The sequence below is a fragment of the Monodelphis domestica genome, chromosome 1 (genome assembly GCF_027887165.1).
Source record: "Monodelphis domestica isolate mMonDom1 chromosome 1, mMonDom1.pri, whole genome shotgun sequence".
In the NCBI taxonomy this organism is placed as follows: domain Eukaryota; kingdom Metazoa; phylum Chordata; class Mammalia; order Didelphimorphia; family Didelphidae; genus Monodelphis; species Monodelphis domestica.
The window spans coordinates 712,680,934-712,704,497 of record NC_077227.1 but is presented as its reverse complement, the minus strand read 5'-3'; the positions used below and the strand labels follow the sequence as shown (position 1 = coordinate 712,704,497).

Genomic DNA, 23,564 nt, shown 5'->3' with positions numbered 1-23,564 from the left:
CTTGGATCACTGAGTTTCATAGCTAGGGGTACATGCTTGCCAGTAAGCCTAGTACAAGCTTGGTCATTTAGCTTCAGTTATTCATTAAGAGTGCTACCTCTGTGACAAAGGATATGTGGTTTAAATGACAGAATGATTTCCCAAAGTTCTCCCCCTTGTTTTCCATTTCCATGCTCTTGTGTCTACTCACACTTTCTGCTTCCTGTGCAGTCTTCTCGGCAAAACTGAGTTTTCTTGTACATGAGTCCGTTTTCAATAGATAGTTTTGCATCTTATCCTTGAAACACTGTTTCTCATCCTCTGATTCAGTCGATGTCTCTTCCTCCTAGTTGTCATTAAAGATCAAAGTCACAAACATCAGGAATTTCCTGTCCCTAAAATGCTCACGCCTATTGCTCTCAGCCACAGTCTGACACTTCACCATATGACATCTTATCCTGTTCCCATAGTCTCTCTGAGCTCTTTGAACAGTCTCTTGCTAAGGAACATTTGTGTGAGTCTGGCTGGAAAACTTAATGTTCTCACTTCCTCTTTTGTCAATTCCTTTCTCATTGAGTAGGAAGAAAGTTAGGTAGGCTTGTAGAATTCACTGCATCCATTTTTTCCTTTGATTTTCAGCTCTAGAGTGACCAAGCAACTACCTTGAAAGGAAATCTAAAACAAGAGTTGTAAAAAGTGATGACCTTGTCTAGGTGGTTTGGGTTGCTTTTTAGAGGCTCAGTGTTTTTTAAACTCTCTCCTCACATGGAGGAAGAAGTGATCATTGTTTCATTGGATGTGCCAAGAAAGTGAAACCTGGTTTTGGTGGGAGGGTAGAGGGTGTTGGATGCTGGGCAGGAAGCCTGGGGATCCTCCTCTCATAGGATTTTAGACTTTAGTGACCCATAGGGAAGGAAGTGATAACTCTTTGATAACAGAATGATTGACCAGATTACAGAGGGATTGTCTAGGACTGTCCCTACCACTTTTCTGATGTTCTTGGTTCTGCTCACTTTTTTAGTCAGGTGTTGCACTGAGCTTTTTTTTAAATGTATTTTTCTATGGTTACATGATTCATGCTCTTTCCCTCCTTTTCCCATCCCACCTCCCGGAGCTGACAAGCAATTCCACTGGGTTACACATGTATTATCACTCAATACCCATTTCCCTATTATTCATTTTTGTAATATTTTCATCCAATACCCATATGAAGAATTGAAAAATCAAATGTTTTCCTTCTATGTTTCTATTCCCACAGTTCTTTTTCTCAATGTGGATAGCATTCTTTCTTATAAGTCCCTCAGGATTGTCTGGGATCATTGCATTGCTATCAGTAGCATTATGATCATCTCACAACGTTTCAGTCTCTGTGTACAATGTTCTCCTGGTTTTGCTCATTTCACTCCACATCTGTTCATGGAGGTCTTTCCAGCTCATATGGAAATCAAGTAGTTCATCATTCCTTATAGCACAGTAGTATTCCATCACCATCAGATACCATAATTTGTTCAGCCATTCCCCAATTGAGGCATATCCCTTCATTTTCCAATTTTTTGCCACCACGAAAAGTGAGGCTATGAATTTTTTTGTACAAACATTTTTTCATTATTATCTCTTTGGGGTAAAAACCCAGCAGTGGTATTGCTGAATCAAAGGGTATGCATTCTTTTAAAGCCTTTTGGGCATTATTCCTAATTGCATTCCAGAATGGTTGGATCAATTCACTATTCCACCAGCAGTGTTATTAGTGCCCCAATTTTGCCACATCCCCTCCAACATTATCTTCCTTTACTTTCATATTGGTCAATCTGCTCGGTATAAGGTGGTACCTCAGAGTTGTTTTCATTTGCATTTCTCTAATTTGGAGCGATTTAGAACACTTTTTCATGTGATTATTGATAGCTTTGATTTCTTCATCATAAAACTTCCTCTTCATATCCTTTGACCATTTGTCATTTGGGGAATAGCTTGATTTCTTGTACATTTGACTTAGTTCCTTATGTATTTGGGAAATTAGGCATTTTTCAGAGAATTTTGTTATAAAATTATCTCTCCCCTCCCAAGTTTGTTGCTTACTTTCTGATTTTGTTTGCACTGCTTTTGCTTGTACCTTTTTAATTTAATATAATCAAAATTATTCACTTTATGTTTTGTAATATTTTCTATCTCTTGCTTGTTCTTAAATTCCTTCCTTTCCCACAGATCTGACAGGTATACTATTCTATGTTCACCTAATTTATTGATGATCTCACTCTTTATATTTAGGTCCTTTACCCATTTTGAATTGATCTTGTTATAGGGTATAAGATGTTGATCTAAACCCAATTTTTTAGGTACTGTTTTCTAATTTTCCTATCAGTTTCTGTCATATAGTGAATTCTTGTCCCCAAGGCTGGGATCTTTGGGTTTATTGAACACTAGCTTACTGCATTCATTTACCCCTAGTCTATTCCAATGATCCACCCTTGAAATCTTTTAACCAGTATAATATTATTTTGATGATCTCTTCTTTATAGTATAGTTTAAGATCTGGTACTACTAGACCTTCATCCTTCACATTTTATTTCATTTGTTCCCTTGACATTCTTGATCTTTTGTTCTTCCAGATGAACTTTGTTATAATTTTTTTTTTAATTCTAGTAGAGGCTTTTTGGTAGTTTGATAGTTATGGCACTGAATAAGTAGATTAATTTGGGTAGGATTTTCACTTTTATTATATTAGCTGGTCGTATCCATGAGCAATTAATATTTTCCCAATGGTTTAGATCTAGTTTTATGGGTGTTAAAAGTGTTTTGTAGTCATGTTCATATAATTCCTGAGTTTGTCTTAGCAGAAAGATTTCCAAATATTTTATTTTGTTTAGTGTGCTAAATGAAATTTTTCTTTCTAATTCTCACTGCTGATTGTTTTTGGAAATATATAGAAATGCTAATGATTTATGTAGGTTTATTTTGTATACTCCAACTTTACTAAAATTATTAATTATTTCTACTAGCTTTTTAGTTGATTTTCTAGGAAAGAATGATAGTTTAGTTTTCTCATTGCCTACTTTAGTCCCTTCAATTTCTTTTTCTTCTCTATTGCTACCATGATCATTTTTAATGCAATATTAAATAACAGTGGTGATAATGGGCATCCCTGCTTCACTTCTGATCTTACTCAGAAGTCCTCTAACTTATCCCAATTGAAGATGACATTTGCTGATGGCTTAAAATAAATACTTTTTATTATTTTGAGAAAAGTCCCTTCTATTACTATACTTTCTAATGTTTTAAATAGGAATGGGTATTGTATTTTGTCTAAGGCTTTTTTCTGCATCAATTGAGATAATCATGTGATTTTTTTCAGTTGTTTATGGATATGGCCAATTATGTGGATATTTTTCCTAATGTTAAACCAGCCTTGCATTCCTGATTTAAATCCCTGCTGGTCCTAGTGAATAATCCCTGTGATGACTTACTGTAGTAGTCTCTTTGCTAGTATTTTATTTAAAAATTTTGCATCTATGTTCATTAAGGAGATTGGTCTGTAGTTTTCATTCTCTGTTTTTGGTTTTCCTGGTTTGGAATTCAGTTCCATATTTTTGTCATAAAAAGAATTTGGTAAGACTCCTTTTTTGCTTATTTTGTCAAATAGTTTGTGTAGTATTGAGATTAATTATTTTTTGAATGTTTGATAGAATTCATTTGTGAGTCCATCTGGCCTTAGGGATTTATTCTTATGAAGTTCCCTGCTGGCTTGTTCAATTTCTTTTTCTGTGATGTGATTATTTAATTATTCTATTTCTTCTTTTGTTAACCTAGGCAATTTATATTTTTCTAAATATTCACACATTTTACCTAGATTGTTATATTTATTACCATATAATTGGGCAAAATAATTCTTAATAATTACCTTCCTCTTCATTAGAGTAACATCACCCTTCTCATCTTTGATAATTTTAATTTGATTCTCTTCTTTTTTATTAGATTAACCAGAATTTTATCTATTTTATTTGTTTTTTTAAGTACTAGCTCCTAGTCTTATTTATCAGTTCAATAGTTTTGTTACTTTCAGTTTTATTAATTTCTCCTTTAATTTTTGGTATTTCCAATTTAATTGTTATATGGGAATTTTTCATCTGTTCTTTGTCCGATTTTTAAAGTTATAAGTCCAATTCATTGATGTCTTCCCACTGTATTTTGTTATTATTAGTATTCAATGATATAAAATTTCCCCTGAGTACCGCTTTGCCTGTATCCCACAGATTTTGATATGTTGTCTTCTTATCATCATTCTCTTTAATGAAATCAGTAATTGTTTCTATGATTTGTTTTTTTACCCACCAGTTTTGAAGATCTAAATTAGTTTCCAACTAATTTAAAATTTGTCTCTCCATGATCCCTTACTAATTATAATTTTATTCCAGTATGATCTTAAAATTTTTAATTCATCATTTCTGCCTTTCTGCATTTTTTGCAGTGTTTTTATGCCTTAGTACATGATCAATCTTTGAATATGTATACCATGTGCTGCTGAAAAGAGATATGTTCCTTTTTATCTCTGGTCAGTGTTATCCAGATATCTATTAACTCGAACTTTTATAACATCTCATTCATTTCCCTTCTTTCTCATTTATTTTTTGGTTCAATTTATCTACGTCTGATATGGGAAAGTTGTGGTTCCCCTACTAGTATGATTTTACTGTCCATTATCTCCTCTAGCTCCTTTAGTTTCTTGTTTAGATATCTGGATGCTATACCATTTGGGGCATAAATATTTAGTATTGAAATGACTTCATTGTTTATAGTAGGAATAGTTATTAGGAAGATGTAATTTTCTTCTTTATCTCTTTTAATTCAATCAATTTTTACTTTAGCTTTGTCTGATATCATGGTTGCTACTCCTACTTTGTTTTACTTTAGATGTTGTATAATCAATTCTTCTCCAACCTTTTACTTTTAATGTGTGTGTGTCACCCTGCCTCAAATGTGTTTCTTGTAAACAACATATAGTAGCATTCTGGTTTTTAATCCATTCTGCTATCTGCTTCTGTTTAATGGGTGAGTTCATCCCATTCCCATTCAAAGTTGTGATTACTTACTTTGTATTTTTATCCATCTTATTTTGCCCTTTTGATCCTGCTATATTCCTTTTCACTCTGTTCCTCCTTACCAGTGTTTCACTTTTTATCAATCCCCTCCTTCCGCTTCCCCCTCCCTTCAATTTCTTTCTCCTTCTCTTGTCTTATTCCCTTTCTACTTCTCTATAGGGTAAGATATAGATCTATAACCAAGTGAGTATATTTGTTTTTCCAACTCTAAACCAGTTACAATGAGAGTAAAGTTTAAGCACTGCCCATTACTATCCTTATCCTCCCCTCTCCATAATGGCTCTTCACACCTCTTTATGTTATATAATTTATTGCATTCTGTCTCTCCCTTTCATTTTCTCTCTTTGCAATCCTCTTTTTCACCCTTTGATTTTTTACATATCATATCATGTCATATCCATATACATCATATCATATGTATCATTTCATGTCATCACTTTTGCATATGCATCATATGTGTATCATACCTCTTCATTCACATCATACTTCTTCATTAACATCATATCTTCATAATTGGCTTACTTCTCAACCCTCTTTATAAGTTTATTCATTTTATCTGCTCTACTGCTGAGTGTAATTTTTGAGAATTACGATATACTCTTTCCAAGTAGAGATACATACAATTTGACATTTATGAATCCCCTAAATTTTTTCTTTGTTATTTATTTTTTTAGGCTTCTATTATGTCTCTTGTTTGGACTTCAAATTTTTTGTTACTTCTGTCTTATTTCTTAGAAATGATTGGACATTTTCTATCTTATTGAATGTCCATTTCCCCCCCTGAAAGAATATACTCAGTTGTGCTGGATAAGTGACTGTGGGTTGTAAACCTGGTTCTTTCACCTTTCTGAATATCATATTCCATGCCTTATAATCCTTTAGAGTAGAAGCCTTTAGGTCTCATGTGATCCGGATTATAGCTCCATTGTATTTGATTTTTTTTTCTTTCTATCTGCTTGTGGTATTTTCTCCTTGGCTTGAGGGTGGGGACAGCTCTTGAATTTAGATATTCCTGGAAGTTATCATTTCGGGATTTTTTTCTTGAAGTGAACTGTGAATTATTTCCATTTTAATTTTATTTTCTTGATCAAGGATTTCTATGCAGTTTTCTTTGATAATTTCTTGTATTATGATGTCCAAGATTTTAGTTTAAGAATTCTTAAATTGTCTCTCTTGGATCTATTTTCCAGGTCAGTTTTTTTTCAAGAAGTAACTTCATGTTTTCTTTTTCCCCTCCATTCTTTTAATTTTGTTTCTTGATTTCTCATGAAATCATTCTTTTCTAGCTGTTTAATTATAATTTTTAAGACCATATTTTTCTCCATCAGCTTTTGGGTTTCCTTTTTCATTTCTTCCATTTTTCTTCACCATTTCCCCCCTGCTTCTCTTAATTGATTTTTGAAGTCTTTTTCCAATCCATATTTTTATTTTGAACTTTGAATGTGTTATCTTTGCTTTTCCTGTCCTCTTCTGTGTCTGTACCCTCCTCTTTGTTTCCATAAAAATTCTTTAGAGTTAGGTGCTCTTTTTGTTGTTTGTTCATTTCCCCTACCTTTTTATAGGTAGGCTCTGTTTTCTGGGAGGTTAGGGTACCCTCTTTAAATTGAGTCCTTCCTTGATGCTACTCTTACCTTATTTTATGGGTTTCTGCCAGTTTCATTTCTTCCAAGATGTTATGATTGCCTAAGGGTTGAGAGGTTCCAATGCTGATTCAATTAACACTTGAAATGCTGATAGCTTAAGGATTGCCTCAGGCTTGGGTATAAGTTTTTGGTCTTACTCTGAACTTGATCAAGTCAGAGAATGCTCATTTTTCTGGCCCCAGTCTTAGTCACAAGTTTTTGTTATCACTGTACACCTGATTGATTCAAACACACTCTTGATTGCCCTGTCCTGGAGCTCCTGAGCCGCTGGCAAAAAGATCTGGACCCTTCTCTTGGTTCAATCAAATACTTCAAACTAGGATCTCTGCCCTTACCACAGGCCCATACTGGGATTCCTGACTTCACTCTGGGCCCACACAGATCAACCCTCTTCAACACAGACTTCCATGGGCTGGGATTCTGAATACAGGTTTGAAACCTCAAGGGGGATGGTGCATTGGCTTGGAACTCTATTTGACCAGGCAGAATCTCAGGTTCTGAATATTGGCTTGGTCTCAGGTTGAGAACCTGGCACAGCAGATGTGGGTTGGAGGTGTGTGACTTGCTCTTGACTTGCTTTTCACATTTTGTTGTAGTCTTCCTGACTGTGCTTCCCTCTCAACACAGTGCTCCAAATGTACTCTGACTACTTCTTAGGTCTTTCTTTTCTTGAAAGTTGTTTCACTTTGTCAACTTGTTGGTTCTTTCACTCCTGTATTAAATTTGTGGCCTTATTTAATATTAGTTGTAAGGGATTCTCATGGTGAAGTTGATCTCTGCTTTACTCTGCTATCTTGGTTCACCACTGAACTTTCTTGAAGGTGAATCCTTCCACAATGGTAGAATTCCTTCTTATCCCAGAGGCACTGGTTCTCCTAATTGCTCCATTTTATTGTATTTGTCCTTCTCAAACTCATTATTGAAGATCTCAGCCCACACATCAGAAATTACATTCCCTCTAAAATCATAATATCTAATGGCCTGAATTAGAGTTCTAAAATTCATCCTATGCTTTCTTGGTCTATTCTCTATCTCTTTGATCTCCTCTAAAAGTTCTGGAAAAGACTGGCTGGAGAACTTAATGTTTTGACTTCCTTTTACCAACTTCCACACTCATATAGTAGGAGTAGGGGAGTATGTAGCTTCCTGCCAACTCTAAAACTACCAATCCACAATTTTAGCCAAATTCAAGTAGCATGTTGTGAATAGAGCTCCTGGGGGTTCAGGTGGCTTACAATTTCTATGAAATCGATTGTTTTCTTATACCCTTACCTTCTGTATTAGAAACAATGTTGAGTTTTATTTCTAAGGAAAAATAGCAGTAATGACAGGCACTTTAAGTTAAGTGAATTTGCCCAGTTTCACATAGCTGGAAAGAGCCTGAGGCCAGATTTGAACCCAGGAACTCACAACTCTATACCTGGCTCTTTATCTACTGAATCAGCTAGCTGCCCGAAAAATCTGAATTTCCAAAAGTGCCCTTTATTAGAGAATAAGAATCCTTTTCTCAATGAGTGCAAAAAAGACTTATTAGTTAATTTATAAAGTAACTGTGCAGAATTGTCTTCTGGTGCTTTGGGGTTTGCCAAAGTCATTCTGTCCAAAGTTTCATTGATTAAGCCATTGGGTACCTTTGTAGCATCAGGAAGGCAATTTAACCATTCCTAGGCTTGTCTTTCTCTTTTCAGTAGGTTTGTACACACCAGTATCCGCATGTAGAATATCAATTGTTTTCTAAAGCTGCATTTCTTTCACATCCTTGCAATGACCAAAAGATTGGATTATTGAAAACTATTGTTTTATGAGCTCATGAAGCTCGACTCTAGCAATCAAAGTGTTGAGAGATTAAAAACTGGGTGATTTGTAATTTTCTAATCCAAATGTGTCTTCCTAAAGTTAAATTATTTTGCCTTTTGTAAGGGGAAATTGTTACTTTCTGAGAAGGGAAGGAATATGGATTCAGTGGAAATGAGGATGTCTCTAAAAAGTCTAGAATTCATGCTAGGAACTGGAGTAATGAGAAAAATGAGAAATGTCAATGTGATGGTGAAATGATTATCAGTTAGCATTATAAGAGGATGAAGACATTGGAAGCCAAAAGAAAAATCACTGAGAAATATGTTAGAGATGTTCTTTTTTTCAAAAGAGAATAGACACCATGATTCATTTTCTTTCCATAATGGAGAGAGATCTTGTCTGTGAAACTCATCAAGTTGATGAATGAGTTTCCAACATTTAATTCTTTGCTATGCTTACCTCTTTTCCCTTTTGCTCTCTCTCCTTCTCAGCAGCCTCAAGCTTGATTTTAGCTGACTCCAACTGTATTGTACATAGTCTCAGGGCCTCTTGGAGAATCTCATTCTCTTCCTTTAGCTTACACATTTCATCTTCCTCCTTGTCCCACAATGAATACATGAGTGAAAATATAAAAATACAACTTTTAGAGAATGGTATTATATTAATTTGTTACTAGTAGTGTTATTTATTGATAAAAGCATATTGTTTTTTCTATCTTTTCCTACAATTCCATCTTTTCCCTTGGGATTTCTTGGTCACTCTCTACTTTAATTCACTGTATTGTGAGTTTCTTAAAAATCTACTCTCTGGCAAAGAGAACAGGGGTACATTCAGGTTGAAAACAAATGATCTTGTTTTTCTATTTCCTTTTCCCCTAATCCATAGTAGTGAAGGTGACCATCTGTTCTCCAATCCAACCCATTTATCCTTTGTTTCCCATGTTCTTGAACAACCAGAAACTAATCATCTGTCATATGATGTATATAAAATTTACATAGAAATGGCCATGTTGGGGAGCTGGATGCCAAAGGATGTAACAGTGAACCACTGCATTCAGAGTTGGGTATCTATGATTGAATCCTGGCCAGGAAGTGAGTGAGTGAGCCAGGTCATAGAATTTTAGACTTGGATCACTGAGTTTCATAGCTAGGGGTACATGCTTGCCAGTAAGCCTAGTACAAGCTTGGTCATTTAGCTTCAGTTATTCATTAAGAGTGCTACCTCTGTGACAAAGGATATGTGGTTTAAATGACAGAATGATTTCCCAAAGTTCTCCCCCTTGTTTTCCATTTCCATGCTCTTGTGTCTACTCACACTTTCTGCTTCCTGTGCAGTCTTCTCGGCAAAACTGAGTTTTCTTGTACATGAGTCCGTTTTCAATAGATAGTTTTGCATCTTATCCTTGAAACACTGTTTCTCATCCTCTGATTCAGTCGATGTCTCTTCCTCCTAGTTGTCATTAAAGATCAAAGTCACAAACATCAGGAATTTCCTGTCCCTAAAATGCTCACACCTATTGCTCTCAGCCACAGTCTGACACTTCACCATATGACATCTTATCCTGTTCCCATAGTCTCTCTGAGCTCTTTGAACAGTCTCTTGCTAAGGAACATTTGTGTGAGTCTGGCTGGAAAACTTAATGTTCTCACTTCCTCTTTTGTCAATTCCTTTCTCATTGAGTAGGAAGAAAGTTAGGTAGGCTTGTAGAATTCACTGCATCCATTTTTTCCTTTGATTTTCAGCTCTAGAGTGACCAAGCAACTACCTTGAAAGGAAATCTAAAACAAGAGTTGTAAAAAGTGATGACCTTGTCTAGGTGGTTTGGGTTGCTTTTTAGAGGCTCAGTGTTTTTTAAACTCTCTCCTCACATGGAGGAAGAAGTGATCATTGTTTCATTGGATGTGCCAAGAAAGTGAAACCTGGTTTTGGTGGGAGGGTAGAGGGCGTTGGATGCTGGGCAGGAAGCCTGGGGATCCTCCTCTCATAGGATTTTAGACTTTAGTGACCCATAGGGAAGGAAGTGATAACTCTTTGATAACAGAATGATTGACCAGATTACAGAGGGATTGTCTAGGACTGTCCCTACCACTTTTCTGATGTTCTTGGTTCTGCTCACTTTTTTAGTCAGGTGTTGCACTGAGCTTTTTTTTAAATGTATTTTTCTATGGTTACATGATTCATGCTCTTTCCCTCCTTTTCCCATCCCACCTCCCGGAGCTGACAAGCAATTCCACTGGGTTACACATGTATTATCACTCAATACCCATTTCCCTATTATTCATTTTTGTAATATTTTCATCCAATACCCATATGAAGAATTGAAAAATCAAATGTTTTCCTTCTATGTTTCTATTCCCACAGTTCTTTTTCTCAATGTGGATAGCATTCTTTCTTATAAGTCCCTCAGGATTGTCTGGGATCATTGCATTGCTATCAGTAGCATTATGATCATCTCACAACGTTTCAGTCTCTGTGTACAATGTTCTCCTGGTTTTGCTCATTTCACTCCACATCTGTTCATGGAGGTCTTTCCAGCTCATATGGAAATCAAGTAGTTCATCATTCCTTATAGCACAGTAGTATTCCATCACCATCAGATACCATAATTTGTTCAGCCATTCCCCAATTGAGGCATATCCCTTCATTTTCCAATTTTTTGCCACCATGAAAAGTGAGGCTATGAATTTTTTTTGTACAAACATTTTTTCATTATTATCTCTTTGGGGTAAAAACCCAGCAGTGGTATTGCTGAATCAAAGGGTATGCATTCTTTTAAAGCCTTTTGGGCAGTATTCCTAATTGCCTTCCAGAATGGTTGGATCAATTCACTATTCCACCAGCAGTGTTATTAGTGCCCCAATTTTGCCACATCCCCTCCAACATTATCTTCCTTTACTTTCATATTGGTCAATCTGCTCGGTATAAGGTGGTACCTCAGAGTTGTTTTCATTTGCATTTCTCTAATTTGGAGGGATTTAGAACACTTTTTCATGTGATTATTGATAGTTTTGATTTCTTCATCATAAAACTTCCTCTTCATATCTTTTGACCATTTGTCAATTGGGGAATGGCTTGATTTCTTGTACATTTGACTTAGTTCCTTATGTATTTGGGAAATTAGTTATTTTTCAGAGAATTTTGTTATAGAATTCTTTCCCCCCAATCCCCCCCCCCCCCCGTTTGATGCACTGGTTTTGTTTGTAAAAAACCTTTTTAATTTAATGTAATCAAAATTATTCACTTTATATTTTGTAATATTTTCTATCTCTTGCTTGGTCTTAAATTCCTTCCTTTCCTATAGATCTGACAGGTATACTATTCTATGTTCACCTAATTTATTGACGATCTCACTCTTTATATTTAGGTCATTTACCCATTTTGAATTTATCTTGTTATAGGGTTTAAGATATCGATCTAAACCCAATTTTTTAGGTACTGTTTTCCAATTTTCCCAGCAGTATCCATCAAATAATGAGTTCTTGTTCCAAAAGCTGGGATCTTTGTGTTTATGAAACTAGTGTATTCCACTGATCCACCCTTCTATGTCTTAGCCAGTACAATATTATTTTGATGATCTCTGCTTTGTAGTAGAGTTTAACATCTGGTTCTGGTAGGTCCCCATCCTTCCCATTTTCTTTCATTAGTTCCCTTCATAAACTTGATCATGAATGTCAATGTGATGATGAAATTTTAATCAGCATTTTAAGAGTTTGAAGTCATTGGAAGCCAAATCATTGAGAAATCATTGAGAAATCTGCTAAAAATGCTCCTTTGTTCTTTAGAAAACAGGCTATGATTAATTTCTTTTCATAATTGAAGAATGAGATCTTGTCTGTGAAACTTAGCAAGTTGCTGAATGATTTACCAACATTTAATTCTTTTCTATGCTCACCTCTTTTTCCTTTTGCTTTCTCTCCTCTACAGCCTCAAGCTTGATTGTAGCTGACTCCAACTCTATTGTACATCTTCTCAGAGCCTCTTGGAGAATATCATTCTCATTTTTTAGCTTACCCATTTTATCTTCCTCCTTTTCCCACATTGAATAAATGAGTGAAAATATGAAAATACAACTCTTACAGAATGGTATTATAATAATTTTTTAAGAGTAGTGTTATTTATTGAGAAAAGCATTTTTTTCTTTCATATAGACTCATTAATAGCCCAGTTCATCAGGATAACATGAGGGGGACCTTAGGAACATTATCATTCAGGGCATAAAAGCAGAACCCAAATCATGTTTCTGAAGTAAAACAAGAGAATGATGAGACTCCCCAATGACTTCCTGAACTGGCTAAATGATTTATTGAACATATATTCAGGTCAAGAAGTGAATGGTTCTATGGGACCAAGTCTCCTATTTTTAAACCCTTACCTTCCATCTTAGAATCAATACTGGGTATTGGTTCCAAAGCAGAAGAGTGGTAAGGGCTAGGCAATGGGGGTTATGTTACCTGCCCAGGATCACACAGCTAGGAAGTGTCCGAGGGCAGATTTGAACCTATAACCTCCCATCTCTGGGCCTGGCTCTCAATTCACTGAGCTACCCATCTGTCCCCCTAAAGATCTTTTTTACTGCTAATTCTTGGTCAGATATCAGCAAGAATTTCCAAAAGACAGAGGAATGGGCAGCAAACAATTGTTATTGTTTGAATTGTTATAGCAGGCACAATAGGTACATGTGAGGAAAGGGTTTGATGAAAAGATGGAGAAGACCAAGGTAGTGGTCCAAATCATGAAATAGCAGCAAGATAAATATGCCAAGTTAATGTCACTGACTATGCAGACAATCACAAAAGAATTATAATAGAGAGGATAGGGTTAAAAGGTGATGACCCCCAGGAGAAAAGGAAGGAGCAGCTGTCTTGATGGACCTCAGGGGATAGCGTGTAACCCCCTTTGCTTTTTAGAGCTGTGGGAAATTTTGGCACTTAAAGAAAAATTGCCCTAAGAAACTAAAGGAACAGGTCTTTTCTCTTGCAGAGTTGGAAGACTGAAAGGTTCTGAGGTGAGCTTTCTGAAGACCCCCACCCAGAGCCCTTGATAACATTGAATGTGAGTGATAAGGGGGAAGAAATCGCCTTTCTGATAGATCCTGGGGCCACCAGATTCCCCCTTGTGCTACTCCCAGGATAGTTAGGCTTAGTAACAGAAAACGAATTTTGACTGGATTGAAAGGGGAGAATTTTCCTGTTCCCCATACTCAACCAATGATTGTAGAATATATGTAAAAAGAAATGAATGATTTTTCTCTTGTAACACTAAGTGACCATTATTTTAAGAAAACCACCAAACCCCATCTCCCCCTCCAACAGAGTTAGGGTTAGAGATAAGCAGACTCAGAATGGTATGTGGGGCAAGGGTACCCTGGGACAACCTGAAACATGAAGCAAAATGTAACTGTTCATCTTTGTAAGTCTGTTTACTTGAGCTGGGAGTTAAAAAAACCCCAAACATGGTGGAGTTGTGAATTGATCCAGCCATTCTGGAGAGAAATTTGGAACTATGCCCAAAGGGCGATAAAGGACTGTCTGCCCTTTGATCCAGCCATAGCACTGCTGGGTTTGTACTCCAAAGAGATAAGGAAAAAGACTTGTACAAGAATATTCATAGCTGCACTCTTTGTGGTGGCCAAAAATTGGAAAATGAGGGGATGCCCTTTAATTGGGGAATTGCTGAACAAATTGTGGTATATGTTGGTGATGGAATACTATTGTGCTAAAAGGAATAATAAAGTGGAGGAATTCCATGGAGACTGGAACAACCTCCAGGAAGTGATGCAGAGTGAAAGGAGCAGAACCAGGAAAACATTGTACACAGAGACTGATACACTGTGGTACACTCGAACATGATGGACTTCTCTATTAGTTTCAATGCAATGTCCCTGAACAATTTGCAGGGATCTAGGAGAAAAAACACTATTCACAAGGAGAGGACAAACTGTGGGAGTAAAGACACTGAGGAAAGGCAACTGCTTGACCACAGGGATTGAGGGGATATGATTGAAGAGAGGCTCTAAATGAACACCCTAATGCAAATACCAACAAAATATAAATGGATTCAGATCAAGGACACATGTGATACCCAATGGAATCATGCGTCAGCTATGGGAGGCATGGCGGGAGGGGGGGAAGAAAAGAAAATGATCTTTGTTTCCAGTGAAAAATGTTTGAAAATGACCAAATAAAATCATGTTTAAAAGTAAAAAGAAAGAATCCAAACAAACCCCAAACCATGTGATTTACATGTTAACTCTGTCTCTCTATGCATTCCTGAATGTTGGGGATATTTGGAAGACAAGAGAATGACCAACACGCCTTTCATGGCAAGCCTTTTGGTGGGCATCCTCAGGCTTACACACCTTTTGAGCACCTGAAAATAGATTTCATGACAATGTCAAAGGCTGGACATTATAAATTTTGTCTAGTCATAGTGGATCAACTGACCAGATAGTTGGAAGCATTTTCTACTGCTTGAGTCACAGAGGGTTTTGTTGACAAAAAGTGCTTTAAAAAGAGATTATTCATCATTTTGGCCTGCCAGCACATATCAATTCAGACAGGGGAATTCATTTTATTAATTCAGTTTTATCTCAGATATATTCTTGTTTGGGGATAACTCCCAAATTCCATGTACCATGTCATCTCCAGAGCTCAGGTCAAGTTGAAAGAATGAACAGACTACTTAAAACTATAATTGGAAAATTATGCACTGAGACACATTTAAAATGGCCTGAAATTCTTCTGACTCTATTTTATCTTAGAAGCAGGCCCAGGGAAGATCTGCACATCTCACAATTTGAGATGCTTTTTGGACATTCCCCTATACAGGCTAAGCCTTTTCCCCCTGCATATACATCACTATTAAGGGGAGATACTTCTATTGTTTCCTATATACAGGAATTGCAGCACAAACTGTGTGAAATCCATGAATCAGGAGCTGCAGTATAAGTAGGACCAATAGTCTTTTCACTTCATGACCTGAACCCATGTATATAAAGAACTTACAGCCCACTGGAGCAACTCAGCCTTCTTGGGAAGGCCCATTTTAAGTATTGTTAACCACTCCAACAGCTATAAAAATTGGAAAAAAGGCCTCTTGGATTCATTGTCCACATGTAAAGAGAGCATCTTCTATTTAAACTGATTGATGGTATTGTGTCACATGCATTGGATATAATAGTACATAGGCAAGATACTGTTTTGGGAAAACATTGAATTCCTGAATTTTATTTTATTATTGCCTTTTAAAAATTTTAATTAGAATATTTTATTTCCCCCCTTTTCTCATTTCTTATAGTTAAAATTCATAGTCATTATAAATTTTTGTTCTACATTAATATAAGTTAAATATATATTTGCTATAATATTAATGCATACCCAAAAGCTTTAGACCATGGAAACCTGCCATTTATTTATTTATTTAAAGACCCTTACTTTCCATCTTAGAATCAATACTGTGTATTGGTTCCAAGGCAGAAGAGTGGTAAGGGCTAGGCAATGGGGCTTGTTACTTGTCCAGGGTTGCACAGCTGGGAAATTTTTGAGGCCACATTTGAACCTAGGATCTCCCATCTCTAGGTCTGACTTTCAATCCACTGAGCCACCAAGCTGCCCCCCAAACCTGCCATTTATTGATAAATGCTATGTGACTGTGATTAATTATTGTTTCTGATTTCAGGAGAAGGGAACAAAATAACCATTATACAGTGCCAAGAAGCACAAGGTCAAAGAGACCAACCAATCCCAATGGGGTTTATGAGAATCTGCACAATTTCTAGGAGAACAAGGTCAAAAAGGACCAAACTAATCTAGGTAGGGTTGAGTGACTTCTAAGCCAATATGAAAGGACTTGAACCTAGTGTGAGATTTGAAGTTGAGGCACTTGACATATGTTAACACGGGATGCCTTGTACCACACTCCTTGTGAAATACTCACAGACAAGTACCAAATTTTGGCTATCATCCTGGCTCCCGCTATCCCTTAGAGTGAAGATAAAATCATACCAGGGAATGACACTTCCCTATCACAAAAAAATCTAGTCCTTTTTTTCTCTTATAGTATGGCAACTTCCTGTAGTCTTGGAAGCCAATGGGTAAGTCAAATATTACTGTATTTTGTCCTACAGACTTGTGGGGCAGAAATTACTTTAATTGAACCCTAATACAAAGGCCTGTTATGAATTTACTAAATTATACCCTAAAACAAGGTCCTATTACGAATTTATTCTTATTTACTCAGAAAGTTTTATATATGAAATTTTGATAATTTGATTCTGACTTTGAATTTTTTTCTTTCTCCCCAAAAGTTTAATTTTTCTTCCATTTGTTTTTCTTTTATGTTTTTGGTTTTTATTTTGGTAATTAACTCATATACTGCATAACTCAACCATGCATCCTGAGCTGAACTAGATGTTGGTCAACACCCTCTTCATAGGGGGATTGTATTTTCATAAAAAAACAAGATTTAAAATTGTGTTCGAGAAAAAAATTTTTAAGGAAAGAATCTTGCTAACTCCTTAAATCCAAAGAAGGAAATATTTGCAAAAAGGTGCCTGCAAAACCTACACTGCATCAAGAAGATCCAGAATTAACTTTGTGGTGCAGTTGATTGAACTGAAGGGAGTTGAACACTTATTTTGAATGTACACTCTTATGCCAAAAGGGAACTGCCCCCTAATTGGTTTTTTTCAATGTGCCCAGCAAAACATTGGTTTTGCTTTCTCTTTCTTCTATTTCTCTCTTATTGCTAATTATTGTAGTTTCCTCTCAGAAGGTGCAATTTTGTATGCACTTGTAGTTAGAAGATTTTTAGAAGTACAAGATGATTATGTTAAATGATCAGTTGGGGAAACTAGTCTCCCAAATGATCAACAAGGGGGAGTGTGAAGATGGGATTAACTCTACCCTATTTATTCTTTAGATTTTTAGCCACCAGGAATGTATATGCCCCCACTTAAGGATTAAGTGTTGTGGGGGAAGGTCTATGACCCACATGTGCTAGCGAGTGACAAATCTGAAACAACTGACTGCCACCTGGGCAGTCCAAAGCTAAATTTAAGCTGCCATTGGTATATGTAAAAGTGGATCACAGGCACAGGAAATGACACAAAGAACTACCTTTAAATTTAGTGGTCACTTCCTGTGAGGGGTCTTCACTTTTGAACTTGGCCTTAGAGGACCTAGGGCTTGAGACCTCAGACTACTTCCTTTTGGACTGACACGTGGTGAGTGAAAAGGGCTGACTCCTTTTCCTTGGCTTTTATGGAGTCACTAGCCTCTGGACTCGTCTTGGAGGAGGCCTTGTGGCTAGAAGCCTTGTTAAATTAATCCTTGGCTCCCTCCCCCCTGCCTCTGAATCCCTGCCTGGTTCAAACCAGGCCAGAGCAGCTTTCTCTCTCTCTCTCTCTCTCTCTCTCTCTCTCTCTCTCTCTCTCTCTCTCTCTCTCTCTCTCTCTCTCTCTCTCTCTCTCTCTCTCTCTCTCTCATTTTACTTCCTTCCTTTCTTTCTATTTGTACATAAAACTACCATAAAAGCCGTTCTGACTTGAGCAATTCATTGGAATTTAGTAATTAAATTCCTGGCGACCATACTCTTAAAATATTCAGTCCAACTATAATTTTTAACCCTTATAGTACATGTGGGCTTAAAAAAATAACATGCAAATTTTTTATTGTACTTGCTGAACTCTGCAAAGTTTTAAAATATGAACATAATGTTCAGGATTCTGTATGGCAAATTTTCTGTCAGGTTAGATAAAGATTCCAGAATGATTTAAACTTTTACACATAACATGAAAGTTGTTCATCTTAGTAAATTAAAATAGAGAATTCACTAATATCTTTCCTAATCTTGAAAATAGGTAGCCAGTCTGCTTGTCAGAAAAAAAAAATTTTTTTAAACCCTTACCTTCCATCTTGGAGTCAATACTATGTATTGGCTCCAAGGCAGAAGAGTGGTAAGGGCTAGGCAATGGGGGTCAAGTGACTTGCCCAGGGTCACACAGCTAGGAAGTGGCTGAGGTTGGATTTGAACCTAGGACCTCCCGTCTCTAGGCCTGGTTCTCAATCCACTGAGCTACCCAGCTGCCCCCTAGAAAAAGTTTGTTTTGAGACCAACAAGCTGCTAAAAAAGTAAACAGTGAGAAGCAAAGTCTTAATAAGCACTGACTGCTTAATGAAATGCAATGATTCAATAACTTATGAGAAAACAGTACCAGCATCATAAAAGAAAGAGGTAAATAAGCACTAAGATTTTTTGCAATCTAGGAAAGTGCTCACAAGTTAAAATATGAGCACTTGGAAAAGAAAACATTCCACACACACACCTGTAAATTTGAGATGGAACATGTATCAGTAGTTTGGAATACTGCTAAATACTTTATGGGATATGGGTAAGTATTCTATAGGTTTTAATATAAGAATAATTTCATCACTTGAATGTAAATATATGCTTACTGAAATCTACATGTACCATGGATTTTTGTTTCATAAATGATTCATGAATTTATATATGGCCTAAAATAATGTCTGAGGTGAATTGATAAAACAATATATTAAGATATAGTATTTAAATGATGCAATCTTAAAAACAATGAATAATATATATTCTTTTGGTGTATTAATTAGCAGGTAAAATAATACTTTGTGGAATAAAGTTTATTTGAATAATGATGATGAAAAGAAGTAGAAAGTAGACATTAGAAGTATTAATTAGAATATAGAAAAAAGGGAGTTTACTAAAAATCCATTTGAAAGTTAAATGTGAGAAATTAAGAGAAAAAGAAAGTTTAGTGTGCTTTGAGCATAGGGTTTAAAGGAAAACGTGCTAATGTTTTAAAGCAATTGTCAGTGTTTGAAGAAATTAAGAGTGATTTCCTCATTTCCCAGTACAGCAAACAACTGGGAGATAAAGCCACCATAAATCATAGAAAGAAAGATTTGAGATAGTGCTACTGGGAAGTTAAACTGTCTGTAGGTTTCTTAACCCTTTCTCGGTTTAAGGAAAGGGGAAGGTGTATGAATTTGGAGATGGCAAAATAATAGTACAGTTTTATGTTGAGTATTTAGGCATTAAATCTTATTTCCTGTAAGGTATATGAATCTCCTCTCTAAGTTAGTAATTGCTTTCATTGGAATTCAAGGGCTACCTCTTTTCCTATGTAAAAGTTAAAATTAAATCTCAATAATAAAAAAAATATATTTTATTAGGTTTATTAAATGATCATTAGAAATCAAGGAATAAAGAAGATACAAAATAAAGACCACTTGCCCATGGCTGATCAGCCAGTTCAAACACCCACCTTACTACCACCAAGCTCAGGACAAGAAGAGGTGGGACCCTTCACGTCCTTGCCTAATATCCCCTGTCTACAGGAAGTACATAATGACAGGAAGCCAGTAGGCTCCTGGGAAATGTAGTTCTTTTTTTAGGGTAACAGATTTTCAATTATACACCACATTACAAAAAGGGAAACTTTTAGGATCTATTGTACAGTAGTGATAATCTTTGAGGACTAAAATAGTGGAAGAAAGAATAAAGAAAATACAGAAATGGCATGTACTGTATGGGAAAAATAAAGAAAAACATATTTTGTGTGTAAACTTATAAAGTTTTAAGAAGTCATTAGAGTGGGGAAGTAATCAGCTCTCTAGAAAAAAAACTCGCTTGGGTTATGGGATTTCAAGAATATGGAGTTGGATTACTGACATTGAGCTTCAGTTGGTAAGATTTGTCATTTGAGGTAAAAGCTCTAGGGATCTCACTTAATATTATTGTGAGTTTGGAATTCAGGTATAGCTGTCTGATGATTGATCCACCATTCATTAGAAAAATTACAAAGCACTCAGAGTAATGTGAATTTTTACAGGTGAAAGTCCTATAAAATTTCAAAAGGCCAATTTCAGTCTAAGCTGGAATGGGTTCCTTCTGTCTGGGGAGACCTGATTCTGGGGATTTTTAAGTGAAATGGTTATTGCATGAGTGATTGATAGCTCTGACCCATGCCTAAACTCAGAGTGTTAAGTTACTCTGTCCATTTAAGGATTAGGCCTAAAGGAACTAGTGAAGATATTATAATCTTTTCTCTGCTTTTTCCTTTCCTGACAAATTCTTATAATGTAAATTATAAATAGAGGTGTGAACATTCCATAATTCAAGCAACCAAGTGAAATGGTAGTTGAAGGTTAGAATTTAACAAGTGCTAGCTAATGTACTTTATGTGTATTGAGCTTTGTTAATCAATGATCTGTATTTGCTGTCAGGGTCCTGTAGAAACAGTTGTAAAAGGGTACCTCCAGGCTTAATTTGCCACAATTGCACTTTGGATCTGAGGCTCAGAATTATGGCTGAGAACTTTCTGTATTTCTTTAAAACCTGGGCTTGAGATATCTCTCTGCAAGTGTGTTGTTACTTATGTGTTCATAAAAGCTGTACTAATCTGTGATGAGATCTGCCTTACAAAGTATTTTAGCAAGAATATCTCAATGATTTCTACAAGCAACTTGAAACAAAGGAAGGAAATTTCATGAGAAGACCCATCCCCAATTGTCAGAAAACGATTTATTAGATGAGGTTTATTAGCTATGAAGAAAAGTTATCCAAGTGAAAGGGAGTCTAATGTTTAATCAGTGTTATCAATTGCTATTATACTGATTTCTTCTATTTCTATCAGGAACATTGCACATAAGCCTCAGGAAGACTGTTTGGGCCTCAGTCCAGAAATGGATAGTAGCTGATTTGGTGTGAGCTGGTGGAAGAAGCTCAGTTTCTTCTTGCTCTGCACCCTTGGGACTTTGTTAATAATTTCTTGCTTAAATACTGTGCTTATGGAATTTACTTATAAAGAGGGTGGAGAAGTAAGCTGATTTTGATTATATGATGATATGATATATGTATAAATGTGATGATCTAGAATGATATGTATTATGATATGATATGAATGCATATCAATGATATGTAAAACATAATCAAGGACTGAAAGAGAGGGTTGCACTGAAGGAAAAGAGGAAGGAAAGATAGAATGGGATAAATTATACAATATAAAGAGGCATGAAAAATCATTATGGAGAGGGGAGGACAAGAGTGATGACAGGCAGTGCTTAAACTTTACTCTCATTGTAACTGGTTCAGAGAGGGTAAAACAAGTATTCTCAGTTAGGTATAGAATTCTATGTTACCCTACTCAGTGGGGTATAGAATTCTATCTTACCCCACAGAGGAGTAGAAAGGGAATAAGACAAGGGAAGAGGGAGGTAATTGGAGGGAGGGGAAAGTTAGAAGGTAACAAAAAACAAAATATTGGTGAGAAGGAAGAGTGAGAAAGGGATTAGAACAGCATTTAAAGTGGATAATATGATGGAAGGCAATGCAAAGTTAGTGATCACAACTCTGAATGTGAATGGGTGAGAACAGAAGCAGATAGCAGAATGGATTAAAAACCAAAAATCCTACTAATATATAGTTTATAAGTAACATACTTAAGGCAGCTGACACACACAGATTTAAAGTCAAAGGCTGGAGCAGAATTTATTGTGCATTATCTAAAGTAAAAAAGCAGGAGTAGCAATCATGATATCAGAGAAAGCTAGAAATTTATCTGATTAAAGGAGATAAGGAAGGAAATTACATTTTGCTAAGGGGTATTATAAGCAATGAAATAATATTCTTACTAAACATTTATGCACCAAATCTTGTAGCACCCATACTTTTAAAGGAAAAATTAAAGGAGCTCAAGGAAGAAATATATAGCAAGACCATACTAGTTGGGGATCTCAACCTTTCCCTTTCAGAACTAGATAAATCAAACTGAAAAATGAATAAGGAAGAAGGGAAGTGAATGAAATGTTGGAAAAATTAGAGTTAATATACATCTGGAGAAAACTGAACAGGGATAAAAAGGAATATACCTCCTTTTCAGTAGTACATGGTACATATACAAAGATATATCATGTACTAGGCATAAAAATATTTCAACAAATGCAGAAGAGCAGAAATAATAAATTCAACTTTTCCATATCATAATGCAATAAAAATCACATTTAACAAGGGTCCATGGAAAGGCAAATTTAAAATTAATAAAAAACTAAATAATATAATTCTTCAAAAATGGTGGGTCAAAAAAGAAATGATAGAAACAATTACTGATTTCATTGAAGAAAATGACAATGAGAACAGAACATATCAAAATCTATTGGATGAACCAAAGCAGTACTTGGGAAAATTTATATCCCTGAGTGCCTATAGCAACAAAATAGCAAGGGAGGAGATCAATGAATTGGACTTGTAACTTTAAAAATTAGAAAAGAGATAAAAAATTCCATTATAAAAACTAAATTGTAAATCCCCAAAATTAAAGGAGAATTTAATAAAATTGAAAGTAAAATAACTAATTAATAAATAAGACTAGGAGCTAATATTTTGAAAAAAACAACAACAAATAAAATAGATAAAGTTCTGGTTAATCTAATAAAAAAAGAAATGAGAATCAAAATAACATAATCAAAGATGAAAAGGGTAATCTCACCTCTAATGAAGAGGAAATTAAGGTAATTATTAAGAACTATTTTGTCCAATTATATGGAAATAAATATAACTAGGTGAAATGGAAGAATATTTAGAAAAATATAAACTGCCTACATTAACAAAAGAGGAAATAGAATAATTAAATAACCCCATCTCAGAAAAAGAAATTGAACAAACCATCAGGGAACTTCCTAAGAAAAAATCCCTAGGGCCAGATGTATTCACAAGTGATTTCTATCAAACATTAAAAAAACAACGAATCCCAATATTATATAAATTATTTGATAAAATAAGAAAAGGAATCTTATCAAATTCTTTTTATGACACAAATATAGTATTGACTCCAAAGCCAGGTAAACCAAAAACAGAGAAAGAAAACTGTAGACCAATCTCCTTAATGAACATAGATGCAAAAATCTTAAATAAAATACTAGCAAAAAGGCTATAGCAAGTTATCACAAGGATTATTCACTATAACCAGTTGGGATTCATACTAGGAATGCAAGGATGGTTTAATATTAGGAAAGCCATC

General features: G+C 35.6%; 1 protein-coding gene across 50 annotated transcripts in view; it reads right to left on the bottom strand.

Annotated features, from left to right (window-relative positions):
- The window catches only part of PMFBP1 (polyamine modulated factor 1 binding protein 1), a 484,787-nt gene that overhangs the window by 224,821 nt on the left and 236,402 nt on the right, over positions 1 to 23,564 (bottom strand). For 49 of the 50 annotated variants that reach the window (XM_056823979.1, XM_056823945.1, XM_056824098.1 and 46 more), the window contains 4 exons: positions 12,405 to 12,539; positions 9,827 to 9,961; positions 8,972 to 9,109; positions 191 to 325 (listed from right to left, as the gene is read on the bottom strand). In XM_056823979.1, the coding sequence (XP_056679957.1) occupies positions 191 to 325; positions 8,972 to 9,109; positions 9,827 to 9,961; positions 12,405 to 12,539 (543 nt within the window). The remainder of the gene's footprint in view (positions 1 to 190; positions 326 to 8,971; positions 9,110 to 9,826; positions 9,962 to 12,404; positions 12,540 to 23,564) is intronic. The other variant, XM_056824126.1, reaches the window with a different exon arrangement.